Source organism: Myxine glutinosa, chromosome 4 (assembly GCF_964187855.1).
Source record: "Myxine glutinosa chromosome 4, kmMyxGlut1.1, whole genome shotgun sequence".
Classification (NCBI taxonomy): Eukaryota; Metazoa; Chordata; class Myxini; order Myxiniformes; family Myxinidae; genus Myxine; species Myxine glutinosa.
The window spans coordinates 12,380,796-12,400,323 of NC_136264.1; the positions used below are offsets into that span (position 1 = coordinate 12,380,796).

Genomic DNA, 19,528 nt, shown 5'->3' on the forward strand with positions numbered 1-19,528 from the left:
AGAGTGCAGGACATGCTGTATACTAAAAGAAATACAGGAAATGTAGAAGTTTTATTGGATTCTTTTCATCTTGGCAAAGAAGCTGCCTAGAGCAGGGCAGATGAGCGTTTTACTACTTTGGCCTCGTTTAACGTAGGCGGGACGCTTTCGGTTCGTTGATGCTTCTGTGTGCTGTTTAGATATATCTTTGTATAAATGCTCGATGACAGCAGTTCGAACGTTGATAATAAAACCTCGAGGTGTTTTTGATCTAATTCACTTATTCACCCTCCCCTCACACACTCCCCCCTCCTACCCCCGCACTGCACGGATCGCCTGCGGAGACGTTCAGCTGTTTTGCAACGCAAGGTGCAATTACTATATTCACTCTATTACTTTATTACATTGTTAGATTGTATACATATTTTCACATTACTTCTCTTTCATATATATATATATATATATATACGTATATATATATATATGTGTGTATACATATACGTACACACATAAACCTATATACACACGCAAACACACACTGCTATGTGGTCCGTCAGGATGGTGCAGAGGTAGCACACTTGTCTGGAACTGTCCCGTTGGGTTTTCATTCTCGACATGGTTATATACTGTCGGTTTGGTATTTTGCACAGGATGTTATGTCACAAAGTGTGCCTTTCCTCACATTGACATTAATCCGGGTATCTTATCTGATAACGTTTGCTGTTAAATGTTCAGATTTCCTCGGTGTCCTCTGCGAAGAGTACGTGAGATTCCCTGGTGATCCCACAATAAGGTAGGATTACTTGGGGACATTAAGGCAGCATAATAACAGCGGTGGTATAGTGGAGAGCATGTATGATCGAAACCACACGCATAAACACAAACACACGCGCACACACATAAACACGCACGCACACACACACGCACACACACACGCACACACAGTTTTCCTCGGTCCTGCTGTAATAAGGAAGGACATAAACAAAGCTCCCGGGAACCTGCACACATGCTTAATGAGCTCGCAAGAGAGAAGCGGGGATAATGCCGCTTTGGAGCGATATCTTCTGCATAATATTAACTCGACTCAAATTTGTCGCTTTCTTTGTTGGCATGAACGTCTTTACCATTCGGCTCAAAACGAGCCGACACAGTGCAACCACACTTATATATCAACATATGTAATAACATCCGCACGCAATGCCTCTGTCATCGGAAAGCCTCAACGTTCAGAGGACGAGTATTAAGGTTGCATTCAACATTGGTCCGTAAATTGTGGTCAAAATCCCGTTTCGTCGCAGCGTATACAACCCCCCCCCCGCCTCCCCCACCTCTCTGCACCCCCAACTGCCCCCCCAACTGAGCGGTTTGGCAACACCGCACCTGTACGTGTCGCTTACTGCCCGCCACACAAACGTGGGCATCAGAGAGAGGCGAAATGAACCAGATAGAGGCCACACGCCATTCCACGACGCTTCTCAACAATTATTTTTGCATTGCAAAAAAATTAAGGACTTTGGAAGGGAAAAATAATATTACAGTGGTATGTGGTCCGTCAGGATGGTGCACAGGTAGCACACCTGTCTGGAACTGTCCCGTTGGGACATATAACCATGTCGAGAAAAAATAAAGGAAAAAAATTAATATTACAACTTTGCGACACTTCTCATGAAAACAGATAATTAGTTCACCCAATCTGTCAAACGATGCGCGGTTTTAATTTGAAGTTATGATGCACGCGGGGAGCATTTGCAACGTGATTCCCGCAGTGCAGTTGTGGTGTGCGCATATCTGCATTTGCTTCTTGTTCATAAAGGAATTTAGTGTTATTTATCATAAACGTACAATTACCATGAAATTATTGTATTTCATTTGTAGGCTACATTTTGAAATTATCTGAGAGCATAATATAAACACTTTGCATTTTTTTTCCACAAAAAAAACATGTTAAACCGAGATGCGGGTTAATATAATTATATATATATCAATCTGCGGCAACGCTAATTCATACTCACTTGTTTCCAAACCGCTTGATTTCAAATTACATATTACACGGTAATACACAATCATCATTTCAATACGATTTTTATGAGTTATTTACAACCGACCTTGTCGAAAACGTATACGTTTTTGGTTTGAGATGGTATGGTCATCGTTGTGCTTCGGAGATTGCTTGCAACATAATAAATACAAGATTATAGCAATATAATAAATACAAGATTAAAGCAATATAATAAATACAAGATTAAACCAATATAATAAATACAAAATTATAGCAATATAATAAATACAAAATTATAGCAATATAATAAATACAAGATTATAAGCAATATAATAAATACAAGATTAAAGCAATATAATAAATACAAGATTAAAGCAATATAATAAATACAAGATTAAACCAATATAATAAATACAAAATTATAGCAATATAATAAATACAAAATTATAGCAATATAATAAATACAAGATTAAAGCAATATAATAAATATAAAATGATAGCAATATAATAAATACAAGATTATAGCAATATAATAAATACAAGATTATAAGCAATATAATAAATACAAGATTATAGCAATATAATAACTACAAGATTATAAGCAATATAATAAATACAAGATTATATGCAATATAATAAATACAAGATTATTTATCAATATAATAAATACAATATTATAAGCAATATAAATAAGTACAAGATTATCGCAATATAATAAATACAAGATTAAAGCAATATAATAAATACAAAATTACAGCAATGTAATAAATACAAGATTAAAGCAACATAATAAATACAAGATTATAGCAATATAATAAATACAAAATTATAGCAATATAATAAATACAAAATTATAGCAATGCAATAAATACAAGATTAAAGCAATATAATAAATGCAAGATTATAGCAATATAATAAATACAAAATTATAGCAATATAATAAATACAAGATGATAGCAATATAATAAATACAAGATTATAGCAATATAATAAATACAAGATTAAATCAATATAATAAATACAAAATGATAGCAATATAATAAATACAAGATTATAGCAATATAATAAATACAACATTATAAGCAATATAATAAATACAAGATTATAGCAATATAATAAATACAAGATTAAAGCAATATAATAAATACAAAATGATAGCAATATAATAAATACAAGATTATAGCAATATAATAAATACAAGATTATAAGCAATATAATAAATACAAGATTATAGCAATATAATAAATACAAAATGATAGCAATATAATAAATACAAGATTATAAGCAATATAATAAATACAAGATTATAAGCAATATAATAAATACAAGATTATAGCAATATAATAAATACAAGATTATAAGCAATATAATAAATACAAGATTATAGCAATATAATAAATACAAGATTAAAGCAATATAATAAATACAAGATTAAACCAATATAATAAATACAAAATTATAGCAATATAATAAATACAAAATTATAGCAATATAATAAATACAAGATTATAAGCAATATAATAAATACAAGATTAAAGCAATATAATAAATACAAGATTAAAGCAATATAATAAATACAAGATTAAACCAATATAATAAATACAAAATTATAGCAATATAATAAATACAAAATTATAGCAATATAATAAATACAAGATTAAAGCAATATAATAAATATAAAATGATAGCAAAATAATAAATACAAGATTATAGCAATATAATAAATACAAGATTATAAGCAATATAATAAATACAAGATTATAGCAATATAATAACTACAAGATTATAAGCAATATAATAAATACAAGATTATATGCAATATAATAAATACAAGATTATTTATCAATATAATAAATACAATATTATAAGCAATATAAATAAGTACAAGATTATCGCAATATAATAAATACAAGATTAAAGCAATATAATAAATACAAAATTACAGCAATGTAATAAATACAAAATTAAAGCAACATAATAAATACAAGATTATAGCAATATAATAAATACAAAATTATAGCAATATAATAAATACAAAATTATAGCAATGCAATAAATACAAGATTAAAGCAATATAATAAATGCAAGATTATAGCAATATAATAAATACAAAATTATAGCAATATAATAAATACAAGATGATAGCAATATAATAAATACAAGATTATAGCAATATAATAAATACAAGATTAAATCAATATAATAAATACAAAATGATAGCAATATAATAAACACAAGATTATAGCAATATAATAAATACAACATTATAAGCAATATAATAAATACAAGATTATAGCAATATAATAAATACAAGATTAAAGCAATATAATAAATACAAAATGATAGCAATATAATAAATACAAGATTATAGCAATATAATAAATACAAGATTATAAGCAATATAATAAATACAAGATTATAGCAATATAATAAATACAAAATGATAGCAATATAATAAATACAAGATTATAAGCAATATAATAAATACAAGATTATAGCAATATAATAAATACAAGATTATAAGCAATATAATAAATACAAGATTATAAGCAATATAATAAATACAAGATTATAGCAATATAATAAATACAAGATTATAAGCAATATAATAAGTACAAGATAATCGCAATGTAATAAATACAAGATTAAAGCAATATAATAAATACAAGATTAAAGCAATATAATAAATACTAAATTATAGCAATATAATAAATACAAAATTACAGCAATGTAATAAATACAAGATTAAAGCAACATAATAAATACAAGATTATAGCAATATAATAAATACAAAATTATAGCAATATAATAAATACAAAATTATAGCAATGCAATAAATACAAGATTAAAGCAATATAATAAATGCATGATTATAGCAATATAATAAATACAAAATTATAGCAATATAACAAATACAAGATTATCGCAATATAATAAATACAAGATTATAGCAATATAATAAATACAAGATGAAAGCAATATAATAAATACAAGATTATAGCAATATAATAAATACAAGATTAAAGCAATATAATAAATACAAAATGATAGCAATATAATAAATACAAGATTACAGCAATATAATAAATACAAGATTATAAGCAATATAATAAATACAAGATTATAGCAATATAATAAATACAAGATTATAAGCAATATAATAAGTCCAAGATTATCGCAATATAATAAATACAAGATTAAAGCAATATAATAAATACAAGATTAAAGCAATATAATAAATACTAAATTATAGCAATATAATAAATACAAAATTACAGCATTGTAATAAATACAAGATTGAAGCAACATAATAAATACAACATGATAGCAATATAATAAATACAAAATTATAGCAATATAATAAATACAAAACTATAGCAATGCAATAAATACAAGATTAAAGCAATATAATAAATGCAAGATTATAGCAATATAATAAATACAAAATTATAGCAATATAACAAATACAAGATTATAGCAATATAATAAATACAAGATTATAGCAATATAATAAATACAAGATGATAGCAATATAATAAATACAAGATTATAGCAATATAATAAATACAAGATTAAAGCAATATAATAAATACAAAATGATAGCAATATAATAAATACAAGATTATAGCAATATAATAAATACAAGATTATAAGCAATATAATAAATACAAGATTATAGCAATATAATAAATACAAGATTATAAGCAATATAATAAATACAAGATTATAAGCAATATAATAAATACAAGATTATAGCAATATAATAAATACAAGATTATAAGCAATATAATAAGTACAAGATTATAGCAATATAATAAATACAAGATTATAGCAATATAATAAATACAAGATTAAAGCAATATAATAAATACAAAATTATAGCAATATAATAAATACAAGATTATAGCAATATAATAAATACAAGATTATAGCAATATAATAAATACAAGATTATCGCAATATAATAAATACAAGATTATAGCAATATAATAAATACAAGATTATAGCAATGTAATAAATACAAGATTATAAGCAATTAAATAAATACAAGATTATAGCAATATAATAAATACAATATTATAGCAATATAATAAATACAAGATTATAGCAATATAATAAATACAAGATTATAGCAATATAATAAAAACAAGATTTCAAGCAATATAATAAATAGAAGATTATAAGCGATATAATAAATACAAGATTATAGTTTTATAAAAATGCAGAATTATAGCAATATAATAAATACAAAATGATAGCAATATCGCAAATACAAGATTTTTTTTGTTTTGATTTTTTTTTTTTGGATACAGAATCGAGGCTCATGAAAGAGCTAACATTTATCACACAAACAAATCAAACAGACAAACAAAATATATAAAAAGAGGGAGCGGTAGACAAGGATGGGGAGAGAAGGGGGGAAGCACACAAACACAACATTTGAGAGCAGGAACATCGGCAGATGTGTGGGAGGGAGAGTGCTTGGGGGGAGGAGGAGTGGGAAGGGGGGGGGGGGGGAGGGTGGGAGAAGTATAAAACACAAGGACACCATGGAATTCCAGGAAAGAAGTTGGTATTTCAAAAAAGTGGATTTGGGGTGAAATTAGCAGGGGTAGAAAAGATCAAGGTTTTGGATAGGGGAAGATAAGAGATGGTGGTGAACAGCTGTTTTAAAGACCTGGAGGGAGGAGTGGGATTGAAGAGAGTGAGGGAGTTTGTTCCAGAGGCGGGAGAAAAGAGGAATGAAGGAGTGAAGGTGAGCAGAGAGTCTTGATTTTGGCAGTTTAACCATAAGAGGGTTGCAGGCAGATCTTGTGCGACCTGTAGGAATATTTGGGGGACAGAGCCAAGAGTGAGCTGGGGGGGGCAAGGCCGGAGAGGAGTCGGTAGAAGACGGAAAGAACACCAACCTGCCTGCGGTGAGTGAGAGGCCCTTGGAGTTAGCTTCATCACGGGAGATTCCAATGATTCTGAACGCTTTGGTTTCAACAGCGTGAGGACGAGCTAGGTGTGAGGCAGGAACACCAGCCCAGAGGGTAGAGCAGTATTCCATTGAGCTGCAGATGAAAGCCTTGTATGTGGTGAGGAGCTCAGGTGTGCCAAGGAAGGACTTCGCACGACGGAGGATGCCCAGTCGGCGACTGGCTTTGGAGGCCAGATTTGAAATGTGGTTTTCCCAGGAAAGATCATGGCAGATAGTGAGACCCAAAAGCTTCAGTGACAGAACTTCTTGGAGAGGATTATTCAGAAAGTGGATAGGAGGGTTGTCCCGTCGGTCTTTTCGGAGAAACATCTTAAGAGTGAGATTTGTCAGGATTGAAAGACATGTTCCACTTGTTTGCCCAGTCTGTGATTTTATCCAGGTCTGCAGAGAGTGAGGATGCTGCAGACTGCCGATCTGAGGGATGAGGAATGGAGCGACAGAGAGTAGAGTCATCAGCAAAGAGATAGAGAGGATTTTCAAGAGTCAGAGAGATCATTGATGAAGGCCAGAAAAAGCACAGGGCTCAGAACATTGCCTTGGGGAACTCCAGCCTGAACAGGAAGAGGAGATGAGAGAAACCCATTCAGGGCCACACGTTGACTACGACTAGAGAGGAGGTCCGCCAGCCATGCGTGGAGATTTCCATGGATACCAAAGGAGGAGTGTTTGGTGAGCATGGCGGGGTGCCAGACCGTATCGAATGCACGTGATATGTCAAGGGAGACAGCTCTAATTTCCTGTTTGGCATTGAGGACCTCCATCCATTGTTGAGAAAGCAGAAGCAGCATGTCCAGAGTAGAGTGACCAGGTCTGAAACCAAATTGATGATCAGAGATCAAGCCATTGGAGAAGAGGAAAGATTTCATATCCGAAGCAATGATGGATTCCATGACTTTGCTGATAATTGGGAGAAGGCTGATTGGTCTGTATTTGCTAGGATCTGTTTTTGCACCTTTTTTTGCAAAGCGGTGATGTTGGCTGATTTCCAAGCAGATGGCAGATGACCTTGAGCAAAAGAGAGGGTGAAGAGAACAGAGAGAGGGAGTGAAAGAGCGGAAGAACAGGATTTAGGACCCGTGGGCTGATGCCGTCAGGTCCAGTTGCAGAATCAGAGTCGAGGTTTGACAGAAACTTTTCCACCTTGTCAGGAGGAGAGGACACAGAGTCCAGGAGCAGCTGGGTACGACTGGGTACGGTGTGTACAGAGAGGGATGGGTTTGGGACACAAGATTTAGAGGCAAACACAGAGTTGAGGCATTCAGCTTTTTCACGTGCGGAGTCAGGTGTGCAGCCGTTTGAGGTGAGGGAGGGGATGGAGGGGGAACAAACACCAGAAATAGATTTGACCAGACGCCACCAGGATTTGGAAGAGGGAGACAGATAAGAGAGTTCGGTCTTGAGAACAGAGAGATGTTGTTTCCTGGCTCTCCTGAGGGTGGACACACACTTGTTTCGGGCTTTGTGAAAGAAAATGAGATTTCCTTCCGTTGGATTTGCGTTCCAGGAGACGAAGGCAAGTTGTTTCTGGGCAACAGCCTCACCACAACATTCCGTGTACCATGGACGGGAGGAAGGGTATGACAACTAAAGACGAGATGGGATAAATCTGTGCATGAGAGAGAGCAATTTATTTTGGAAGAATTCCCAGGATGAGTTGATGTCAGAGGCGGTGGAAATGGGAGACCAGTCCAGATGATTGATGGCTGCTTGAAGACCGTGCCAGTTGGCCTGAGTGAAATGCCAGACTCGTCGACGCTGAGGAGGTTCTCTGAGAATGGTCAGAGAGATGTCCACTTTAACAAGCACATGATCAGATGAGCCGATTGGAGCAGAAGAAGAGCAGCAGGCATTTTCAGGGAAATTAGTCATAACCAAGTCCAGAAGAGAAGATGCTCCGTTGACTGAGATCCGGGTCGGGAAATTGACAGATTGTGTCAGTCCCAGTGAGTCGCAGAAGTCCTTTGCTGAGGAGCCATGGCTGGTGAGAGAGGTGCCCACACCCAGCCAACTGGCATTGTGACAATTGAAGTCACCACATATAAGGAAGAGAGAGTTGGGATGGGTAGATAGAAGTTGGTCCATATTATCAGACAGCGAGATGTAGATGGAGTCATCACTGTTTGGTGGACGGTACAACACACATATGAACAAAAGATGGGAGCGAAAGGGAAGCCGTAGCCAGAGGTATTCCTGGGGGTGAGGTGGAGAGAGGGCAGTGCAGGGCGAGTGAGGAAGAGAGTTTTTTTAAATAAACATAGCAACCCCACCTCCAGGACGAGGCCCAGGTCTATCATACCGGAGGAGGGAGTAACCTGGGAGAGATACCAAGGAATCAGAGACATCATGAAGGAGGAAAGTTTCTGTTAAGCAGATAACAAGATTATACATGTACAAGATTGTAGCAATATAGTAAATACAAGATTATAGCAATGTAATAAATACAAAATTATAGCAATAAAATAAATACAAGATTATATGCAATATAATAAATACAAAATTATAGCAATATAATAAATATAAGATTATAGCAATCCAATGAATACAAGATTACAGGAATATCATAAATCCAAGATTATAGCAATAAAATAAATACAAGGTTATAGCAATATTGTAAATACAAGGTTAGAGCAATAGAATAAATACAAGATTATAGCAATATAATAAATACAACATTCTACCAATATAGTAAATACAAGATTATGGCAATATAATAAATACAAGATTATGGCATTATAATAAATACAAGATTATAGCAATATGATCATTGCAAAATTATAGCAATATAATAAATACAAGATTACAGCAATATAACAAATACAAGATTACATCAATGTAATAAATACAAGATTAGAGCAATATAATAAATACAAGATTATAAGCAATATAATAAGTACAAGATTAAAGCAATATAATAAATACAAGATTAAAGCAATATAATAAATACAAGATTAAAGCAATATAATAAATACTAAATTATAGCAATATAACAAATACAAGATTATAGCAATATAATAAATACAAGATTATAGCAATATAATAAATACAAGATGATAGCAATATAATAAATACAAGATTATAGCAATATAATAAATACAAGATTAAAGCAATATAATAAATACAAAATGATAGCAATATAATAAATACAAGATTACAGCAATATAATAAATACAAGATTATAAGCAATATAATAAATACAAGATTATAGCAATATAATAAATACAAGATTATAAGCAATATAATAAATACAAGATTATAAGCAATATAATAAATACAAGATTATAGCAATATAATAAATACAAGATTATAAGCAATATAATAAGTCCAAGATTATCGCAATATAATAAATACAAGATTAAAGCAATATAATAAATACAAGATTAAAGCAATATAATAAATACTAAATTATAGCAATATAATAAATACAAAATTACAGCAATGTAATAAATACGAGATTAAAGCAACATAATAAATACAAGATTATAGCAATATAATAAATACAAAATTATAGCAATATAATAAATACAAAATTATAGCAATATAATAAATACAGGAGTACTTACCACCTTTAGAGGCCATTTTTTATTTAAATTTAATTTTTAATTTTAGAATATTTAAATTTAGATTTAGGAACCCTGGTGTTGGGCTAGCGGCTAGGGTGCCGGCTTAGGATCCTAGGATCCTGGGTTCGAATCCCGGTCGATTGCTGAATAAACGCCAGGGGGGTTTACTCAGCCTGTCATCCTTCCGATACATACATACATTATATAATATAATAAATACAGGAGTATAGCAATATAATAAATACAAGATTATAGCAATATAATAAATACAAGATTTTAAGCAATATAATAAATGCAAGATTATAGCAATATAATAAATACAAAATTATAGCAATATAATAAATACAAAATTATAGCAATATCATAAATACAATATTATAGCAATATAATAAATACAAGATTATAGCAATATAATAAATACAAGATTATAGCAATATAATAAATACAAGATTATAGCAATATCATAAATACAAGATTATAGCAATATAATAAATACAAGATTATAAGCGATATAATAAATACAAGATTATAGTTATATAAAAATGCAAAATCATAGCAATATAATAAATACAAAATGATAGCAATATCATAAATACAAGATTATAGCAATACAGTATAGTAAATACAAGATTATAGCAATATAATAAATACAAGATTATAGCAATATAATAAATACAAGATTATAGCAAATTAGTAAATGCAAGATTATAGCAATATGATGATTACAAAATTATAGCAATATAATAAATACAAGATTATAGCAATGTCATAAATACAAGATTAAACCAATATAATAAATACAAGAATATATCAATACAATAAATACAAGGTTGAAGCAATATAATAAATACAAGATTATAGCAATCTCATGAATACAAGGTCATAGCAATATCGTAAATACGAGGTCATAGCAATTTAATAAATACAAGATTATAGCAATATAATAAATACAAGAATATAGCAATATAATAAATACAAGATTATAAGCAATATAATAAGTACAAGATTATAGCAATATAATAAATGCTAAATTAAAACAATATAATAAATACGAGATTATAGCAATATAATAAATACAAAATTAAAGCATTATAATAAATACAAGATTATAGCAATATAATAAATACAAAATTATAGCAATATAATAAATACAAGATTATAGCAATATAATAAATACAAAATTATAGCAATGTAATAAATACAAGATTATCGCAATATAATAAATACAAGATTAAAGCAATATAATAAATACAAGATTATAGCAATATAATAAATACAAGATTGAATGAATGAATGAATGATCGTTTTAAGGCCATTTTCCCCGCTAGAGCGGGGGTTAGCCTTGCGGGCCCCATGACAATCATGGTTCCCTGTTTGAGGCAATGTTTTTATGGCCAGATGCCCTTCCTGACGCCAACACTTGGTCGCCTCTTACGATGCGCAGGGATACGGTGTACCTATTCTAAACCGGGGTACACACCGGGATCATTCATCCCAGCAAGCTGGTACTCAATTTGCCGACATCGGAAGGATGACAGGCTGAGTCAACCCCCCTGGTGTTAATTTAGCTATCGACTGGGATTCGAACCCAGGATCCTAGGATCCCAAGCCAGCACCCTAACCGCTAAGCCAACACCAGGCGAACAAATACAAGATTATAGCAATATAATAAATACAAGATTATAGCAATATAATAAATACATAATTATGGCAAAATAATAAGTACAAGATTATCGCAATATAATAAATACAAGTTTAAACCAATATAATATGTACAAGATTATGGCAATATAATAAATACAAAATTATAGCAATATAATAAATACAAGATTACAGCAATATAATAAATACAAGATTACAGCAATATAATAAATACAAGATTATATGCAATATAATAAATACAAGATTATAGCAATATAATAAATACAAGATTACAGCAATATAATAAATACAAGATTTTAAGCAATATAACAGATACAAAATTATATGCAATATAATAAATAGAACATGATAGCAATATAGTAAATGCAAGATTTTAAGTAATATAATAAATGCAAGATTATAGCAATATAATAAATACAAGATTAAACCAATATAATAAATACAAAATTATAGCAATATAATAAATACAAGATTATAGCAACATAATAAATACAAGATTATAGCAATATAATAAATACAGGATTATAGCAATATAATAAATACAAGATTATAGCAATATAATAAATACAAGATTATAGCAATATAATAAATACAAGATTATAGCAATATCATAAATACAAGATTATAGCAATATAATAAATACAATATTTCAAGCAATACAATAAATACAAGATTATAAGTGATATAATAAATACAAGATTATAGTTATATACAAATGCAAAATTATAGCAATATAATAAATACAAAATGATTGCAATATCGTAAATACAAGATTATAGCAATATAATAAATACAAGATTATAGCAATGTCATAAATACAAGATTACAGCTATATAATAAATACAAGAATATATCAATACAATAAATACAAGGTTAAAGCAATATAATAAATACAAGATTATAGCAATCTAATGAATACAACGTTATAGTAATATCATAAATACGAGGTCATAGCAATTTAATAAATACAAAATTATAGCAATATAATAAATACAAGATTATAGCAATGTCATAAATACAAGATGACAGCAATATAATAAATACAAGAATATATCAATACAATAAATACAAGATTAAAGCAATATAATAAATACAAGATTATAGCAATCTAATGAATACAAGGTTGTAGCAATATCATAAATACGAGGCCATAGCAATTTAATAAATACAAGATTATAGCAATATAATAAATACAAGAATATAGCAATATAATAAATACAAGATTATATGCAATATAATAAATACAAGATTAGAGCAATATAATAAATACAAGATTACAGCAATATAATAAATACAAGATTTTAAGCAATATAACAGACACAAAATTATATGCAATATAATAAATAGAACATGATGGCAATAGAGTAAATGCAAGATTTTAAGTAATATAATAAATGCAAGATTATAGCAATATAATAAATACAAAATTATAGCAATATAATAAATACAAAATTATAGCAATATAATAAATACAAGATTATAGCAACATAATAAATACAAGATTATAGCAATATAATAAATACAAGATTATAGCAATATAATAAATACAAGATTATAGCAATATCATAAATACAAGATTATAGCAATATAATAAATACAATATTTCAAGCAATATAATAAATACAAGATGATAGTTATATACAAATGCAAAATTATAGCAATATAATAAATACAAAATGATAGCAATATCGTAAATACAAGATCATAGCAATACAGTAGAGTACATACAAAATTATAGCAATATAATAAATACAAGATTATAGCAATATAATAAATACAATATTTCAAGTGATATAATAAATACAAGATTATAGTTATATACAAATGCAAAATTATAGCAATATAATAAATACAAAATGATAGCAATATCGTAAATACAAGATCATAGCAATACAGTAGAGTACATACAAGATTATAGCAATATCATAAATACAAGATTATAGCAATATAATAAATACAATATTTCAAGCGATATAATAAATACAAGATAATAGTTATATACAAATGCAAAATTATAGCAATATAATAAATACAAAATGATAGCAATATCGTAAATACAAGATCATAGCAATACAGTAGAGTACATACAAGATTATAGCAATATAATAAATACAAGATTATAGCAATATAATAAATACAAGATTATAGCAATGTCATAAATACAAGATTACAGCAATATAATAAATACAAGAATATATCAATACAATAAATACAAGATTAAAGCAATATAATAAATACAAGATTACAGCAATCTAATGAATACAAGGTTATAGCAATATCGTAAATACGAGGTCATAGCAATTTAATAAATACAAGATTATAGCAATATAATAAATACAAGAATATATCAATACAATAAATACAAGGTTAAAGCAATATAATAAATACAAGATGATAGCAATCTAATGAATACAAGGTTATAGCAATATCGTAAATATGAGGTCATAGCAATTTAATAAATACAAGATTATAGCAATATGATCATTACAAAATTCTAGCAATATAATACATACAAGATTATAGCAACATAACTTTTGCCTCAAATTAGAATGAATATTTCTGATTTACTGCTAATCACAATTCAGGAGTAAAATATGATCAATGAGATTGTATTTTGTACAAACCTCGAAGGGACGTCTGCAAAAATCTTATCGGCAACAAAATCACATATATGTATATAATATATGTATATAAATGTTTATATATACAGTATATTCATTTAATATATATAAAACGTAATATACATATAATATATATAAATATGTAATATATAAATATATATAAATATGTAAAAGTGTGTATAAATATAGCAAAAAAATTATTTATATATATATATATATATATACAGACTTGGCATTTAATATGGAATATTTTTTTGTGGGGGTGAACTTACTTTTCAAGATGTCTTAGAACCAAAAGTTCATTGGAATTATTTTGAAATTATTCTAGATTTTGTTAATGTGACCTTTAAAAGAAACAAAAACCACATTTGACATTTCGAAACAAATAAATTGATCCTTGAAAGTGATGTAAACTGACATCGAACTCAATTCATGGACAGTACTGTGTTAAACTTCTGTACGTTTTCCAGAAGTATCTCTTTATTTTGCACATCAGCCAAATTTTTTTTCACAAAAACAAAAGTTAAATTACGACTGGGATTACGGACAGTAAAATTACAGTTCAGTACTTCGTGTAACCCCCACGAGCATTCAGCAGAGCACGTACACGTTGCTCGCTGTTCACGAGATTTGCCAAGGTTTGGACAGGAATCGCTTGCCGTGCAGTGACAATAGCCTGCTGCAATTCACGCACAGAGGTCGGCTGCTGGTCCAAGTGGTCGATTTGACGCGTTAATGCTGCCCACAAGTTCTCTATCGGATTCATATCCGGGGACATGGCAGGCCACTCCATATGCTCTACACCACGGTCAGCAAGAAAGTGTTGGATCATGCGAGCACGATGAGGCCGTGCATTGTCATCTTGGAAGCCAAAGTTTCCTCGAAAGGCTGCACGGGCAAATGGAAGCAATGTTTCTTCCAGAATGGCCCTGTACTTGAACTGGTTCAAGTTTCAATTCAGAACAACCAGGTCAGTTTTTCCCCCTGCATGAAAAGCAGCCCAAACGGTCACCCCACCACCTCCAGCTTGGACTCTTGGCACTATACAATCTTTGTTGTAGGCTTCATGCACTTGTCTGCGCACTCGGACGCGGCCATCTTGACGATAGACCAGAAATCTAGACTCGTCACTGAAGATCACGTGATTCCAGTGTCCTGGCTGCCGTTGGCGGTGCTCTCTGGCCCACTGCAATCGGCGCTGGCGGTGTTGTCTGGTCAGGCGTGGCTTTCTCAGGGGACGCCTGGCATGATAGCCTGCTTGAACCAGTCGTTGGTTGACTAGCCTTCTGGATTCAGGCACTTTTGTCAGTTGCTGCCACTCAGCCCTAAGCCGATTAGCTGACTTGGTACGGCCATTGCGGACTAACCGGTGCAGCTGGCGATCATCCCTCCTTGTGGTTCTGCGGGGACGTCCTGGCCTCGGTATTGGAGTAGGGACACCCCTCTGAGCATTTCGCTTCAGGATCGTTGACACCTGACCTTGAGTGATGCCATACTGCCGAGCAATAGCACGCTGTTTCATGCCGTAATTTCGTAAAGCCACCACTCCATGACAAACAGCATTGTCGAGTTGACGGACCATCTCCAGAGGAAGCGGCAATAACTTTTGGAGACGTGCAGCAGTTGTTTTCCACTAATACAGAACGCAACAATCCTTGTATACCCGACTGTGAAGCCAATCATCAAATGCACCTGTCCGTACATTTTGCCATGCCACCTGTGATATAATCCTGTTGTTGACTTCTTGCTGTGACAGACAATCAGTGACATGGTTCTTTTAACAAATAAATCACCAAAGTGTAAAAGAAACTCACCAGATTGATATACTGAGTGAAGAAAGTAAACCCAAGTCAAGAAAAAAAAAAATATTCCATATTAAATGCCAAGTCTGTATATATATACATATATATATATATATATATATATATATATATATATATATATATATTTAGGAACTTACCCTGTATGCAGGAACCTACAAAATTATAGGACTTAAATCATGGACTGGACTTAAATCGAACATTTCCATCAGATTATATATATAAATATGTACAAATATACAGGGTAGGTTCCTAAATTTTGTTTCCTATTCTGGATGTAAAAAATTTTTAAACAACTAATGGACAAGCAAGTATTGAGTTCGCACCATCTTTTTATCCAACTCAAATAATTAGTATTTCCACTATTTTATTTCAGGTGTCTCCAGTGTATCAAGTAACGAGTTTTAGCTCTTTCACGAGCCTCGATCTTGTATACAAAACAAAAAAAAGCCAAAATAAATAAATAAATAAAACCCCGAGAAATGTGCGAAAAATGTTTGACTGTGGCCATGTTGCGGCGAACGTGGACTTAAGTCGAACATCGGACATTCTGATACCCACCAATGGTGCACATGTGAATATCTAGTGACATATCAAAATCTTTTGGAATTGGGCTACAAGATTTTACAAACTGCATGCTGGTGTGTCTTCTAATATATATATATTTTTAAATTAACATTCAAAACAAGAAAGACAGGTCAGGTACAATATATATATATATATATATAAACGTTTGCATTTCTCAGGCGACTGTAAGTATCTCGTTTAGGAATACATTTGAACGCACCAGGTATATACGCAGCATATCCTCAATATACCCGTTTTTTTGGGTCGACTTTTAATGACACGAGCTCAGTCGGCACCTCTTACCGTGATCCGTTGCTTCTCCATTACTATCTCAATCTCGTATCTGACCGTCGAGCTAACCTATCTGTGCAAGTCAAGGCTCGTTGAATCGAAAGGAAGACAATTTCGCTGATAAAATCGATAACCGTCTGTGGTAATATCCGCAATCTATTGCGCAATGAAGGTTACATCACTGCGTAAACGGCGCTCTGCACCGATTGCTTTCAATCTAGAAGAGAATTTTAGGTGAAGGCTTATTAAGGTGTTTGGTGCTTGCGGGGTTTTGTGTTTTCCTGAATTATGGATATCAAATCTCGTTTAAGAGATGTCATTGTAATCCTGTGCAATATGCAATAGTAGGCTATATATACAGTGCATGCGGAGAATAATTTTTACGATTTTGGTTTCATTTAAAATAATCATATTAATACAAATGCGTTCCAGGATAATGGGATTTGATATGCACTCCTTACAGATATCTCTAAACTACAGCCCACCTCATGGGCTAGATGGGATATGATCATCAATATTTACTCAATCCACTTGGTCAGAATTATGTAATGATTGATTATAATAGTTCCACAAAGGAAAATATCATGAAACCAATACACTTTAAGATGTTTTCTTTATGATGGTGTATTCCTCGAGGTCTGTGTTCACCAAATATGCCACTTCATTAATGATCCCAATTAATCATACATTGTGGGGTCAACCGTGTGAGGTTAGGTCGTTAGCCCCAAGTCTTCCACATACCTGATGGCTGGGCCTGACATTCAACTGGAACTGATTTGGTTCGAAGTTTGTAATTTGTTAGGATGCCAGTGGTAACTCGTCTCCTCTTCGCAAAATAATCTGTGGGACCTTTATCGTCCACCGACTAATGCTAATAAATGGGACACTCGGCTTAACATCCTTCTGAGGGACGGCGCAATTTCTGAGGCAACACCCGGCCTGCGAAGCACCTATCCGGCAGTTTATATTTGGATTGGGAATCAAACGCAGATTAGACAGCTCAAAGGTAAGTGCGCTACCTCTACACCATCCTGTCGGGTCGCCATAATTCCAATAATGTCTGTATACGTATATATTACCCTGTTATCCATCCAATGTCTGTATATATTGCCCTATTATCCGTCCAATATTGTGTGCATATATTACCCTATTGTCCATCAAATGTGTGTATATATTACCCATTTATCCATCCAATAATGTGTATATATTACCCTATTATCCATCCAATATTGTGTGTATATATTACCCATTAATCCATCCAATAATGTGTATATATTACCCTATTATCCATCCAATATCTGTATATATTACCCTATTATCCATCCAATAATGTGTATATATTACCCTATTATCCATCCAATATTGTGTGTATATATTACCCTATTATCCATCCAATATTGTGTGTATATATTACCCATTAATCCATCCAATAATGTGTATATATTACCCTATTATCCATCCAATATTGTGTGTATATATTACCCTATTATCCATCCAATATTGTGTGTATATATTACCCATTAATCCATCCAATATTGTGTGTATATATTACCCTATTATCCATCCAATATTGTGTGTATATATTACCCATTAATCCATCCAATAATGTGTATATATTACCCATTTATCCATCCAATAATATGTATATATTACCCTATTATCCATCCAATATTGTGTGTATATATTACCCTATTATCCATCCAATAATGTGTATATGTTACCCATTTATCCATCCAATAATGTGTATATATTACCCTATTATCCATCCAATATCTGTATATATTACCCTATTATCCATCCAATATTGCGTGTATATATTACCCTATTATCCATCCAATATTGTGTGTATATATTACCCTATTATCCATCCAATATTGTGTATATATATTAACCCTATTATCCATCCAATGTGTGTGTATATTACCCTATTATCCATCCAATAATTATTGGGTAATATACATTATAATGTGTACAGGGTAATATACATTATAATGTGTATATGTTACCCATTTATCCATCCAATAATGTGTATATATTACCCTATT

General features: G+C 31.1%; 1 protein-coding gene across 1 annotated transcript in view; it reads left to right on the forward strand.

Annotated features, from left to right (window-relative positions):
* Positions 1-301: 301 nt before the first annotated feature.
* LOC137425796 (transcription factor 7-like 2) overlaps positions 302-19,528 on the forward strand; it is a gene marked incomplete at its 5' end in the record, with an annotated part of 109,202 nt that continues 89,975 nt past the window's right edge. The window contains one exon of the mRNA XM_078775180.1: positions 302-348. Coding sequence (XP_078631306.1) covers positions 302-348 — 47 coding nt within the window. The remainder of the gene's footprint in view (positions 349-19,528) is intronic.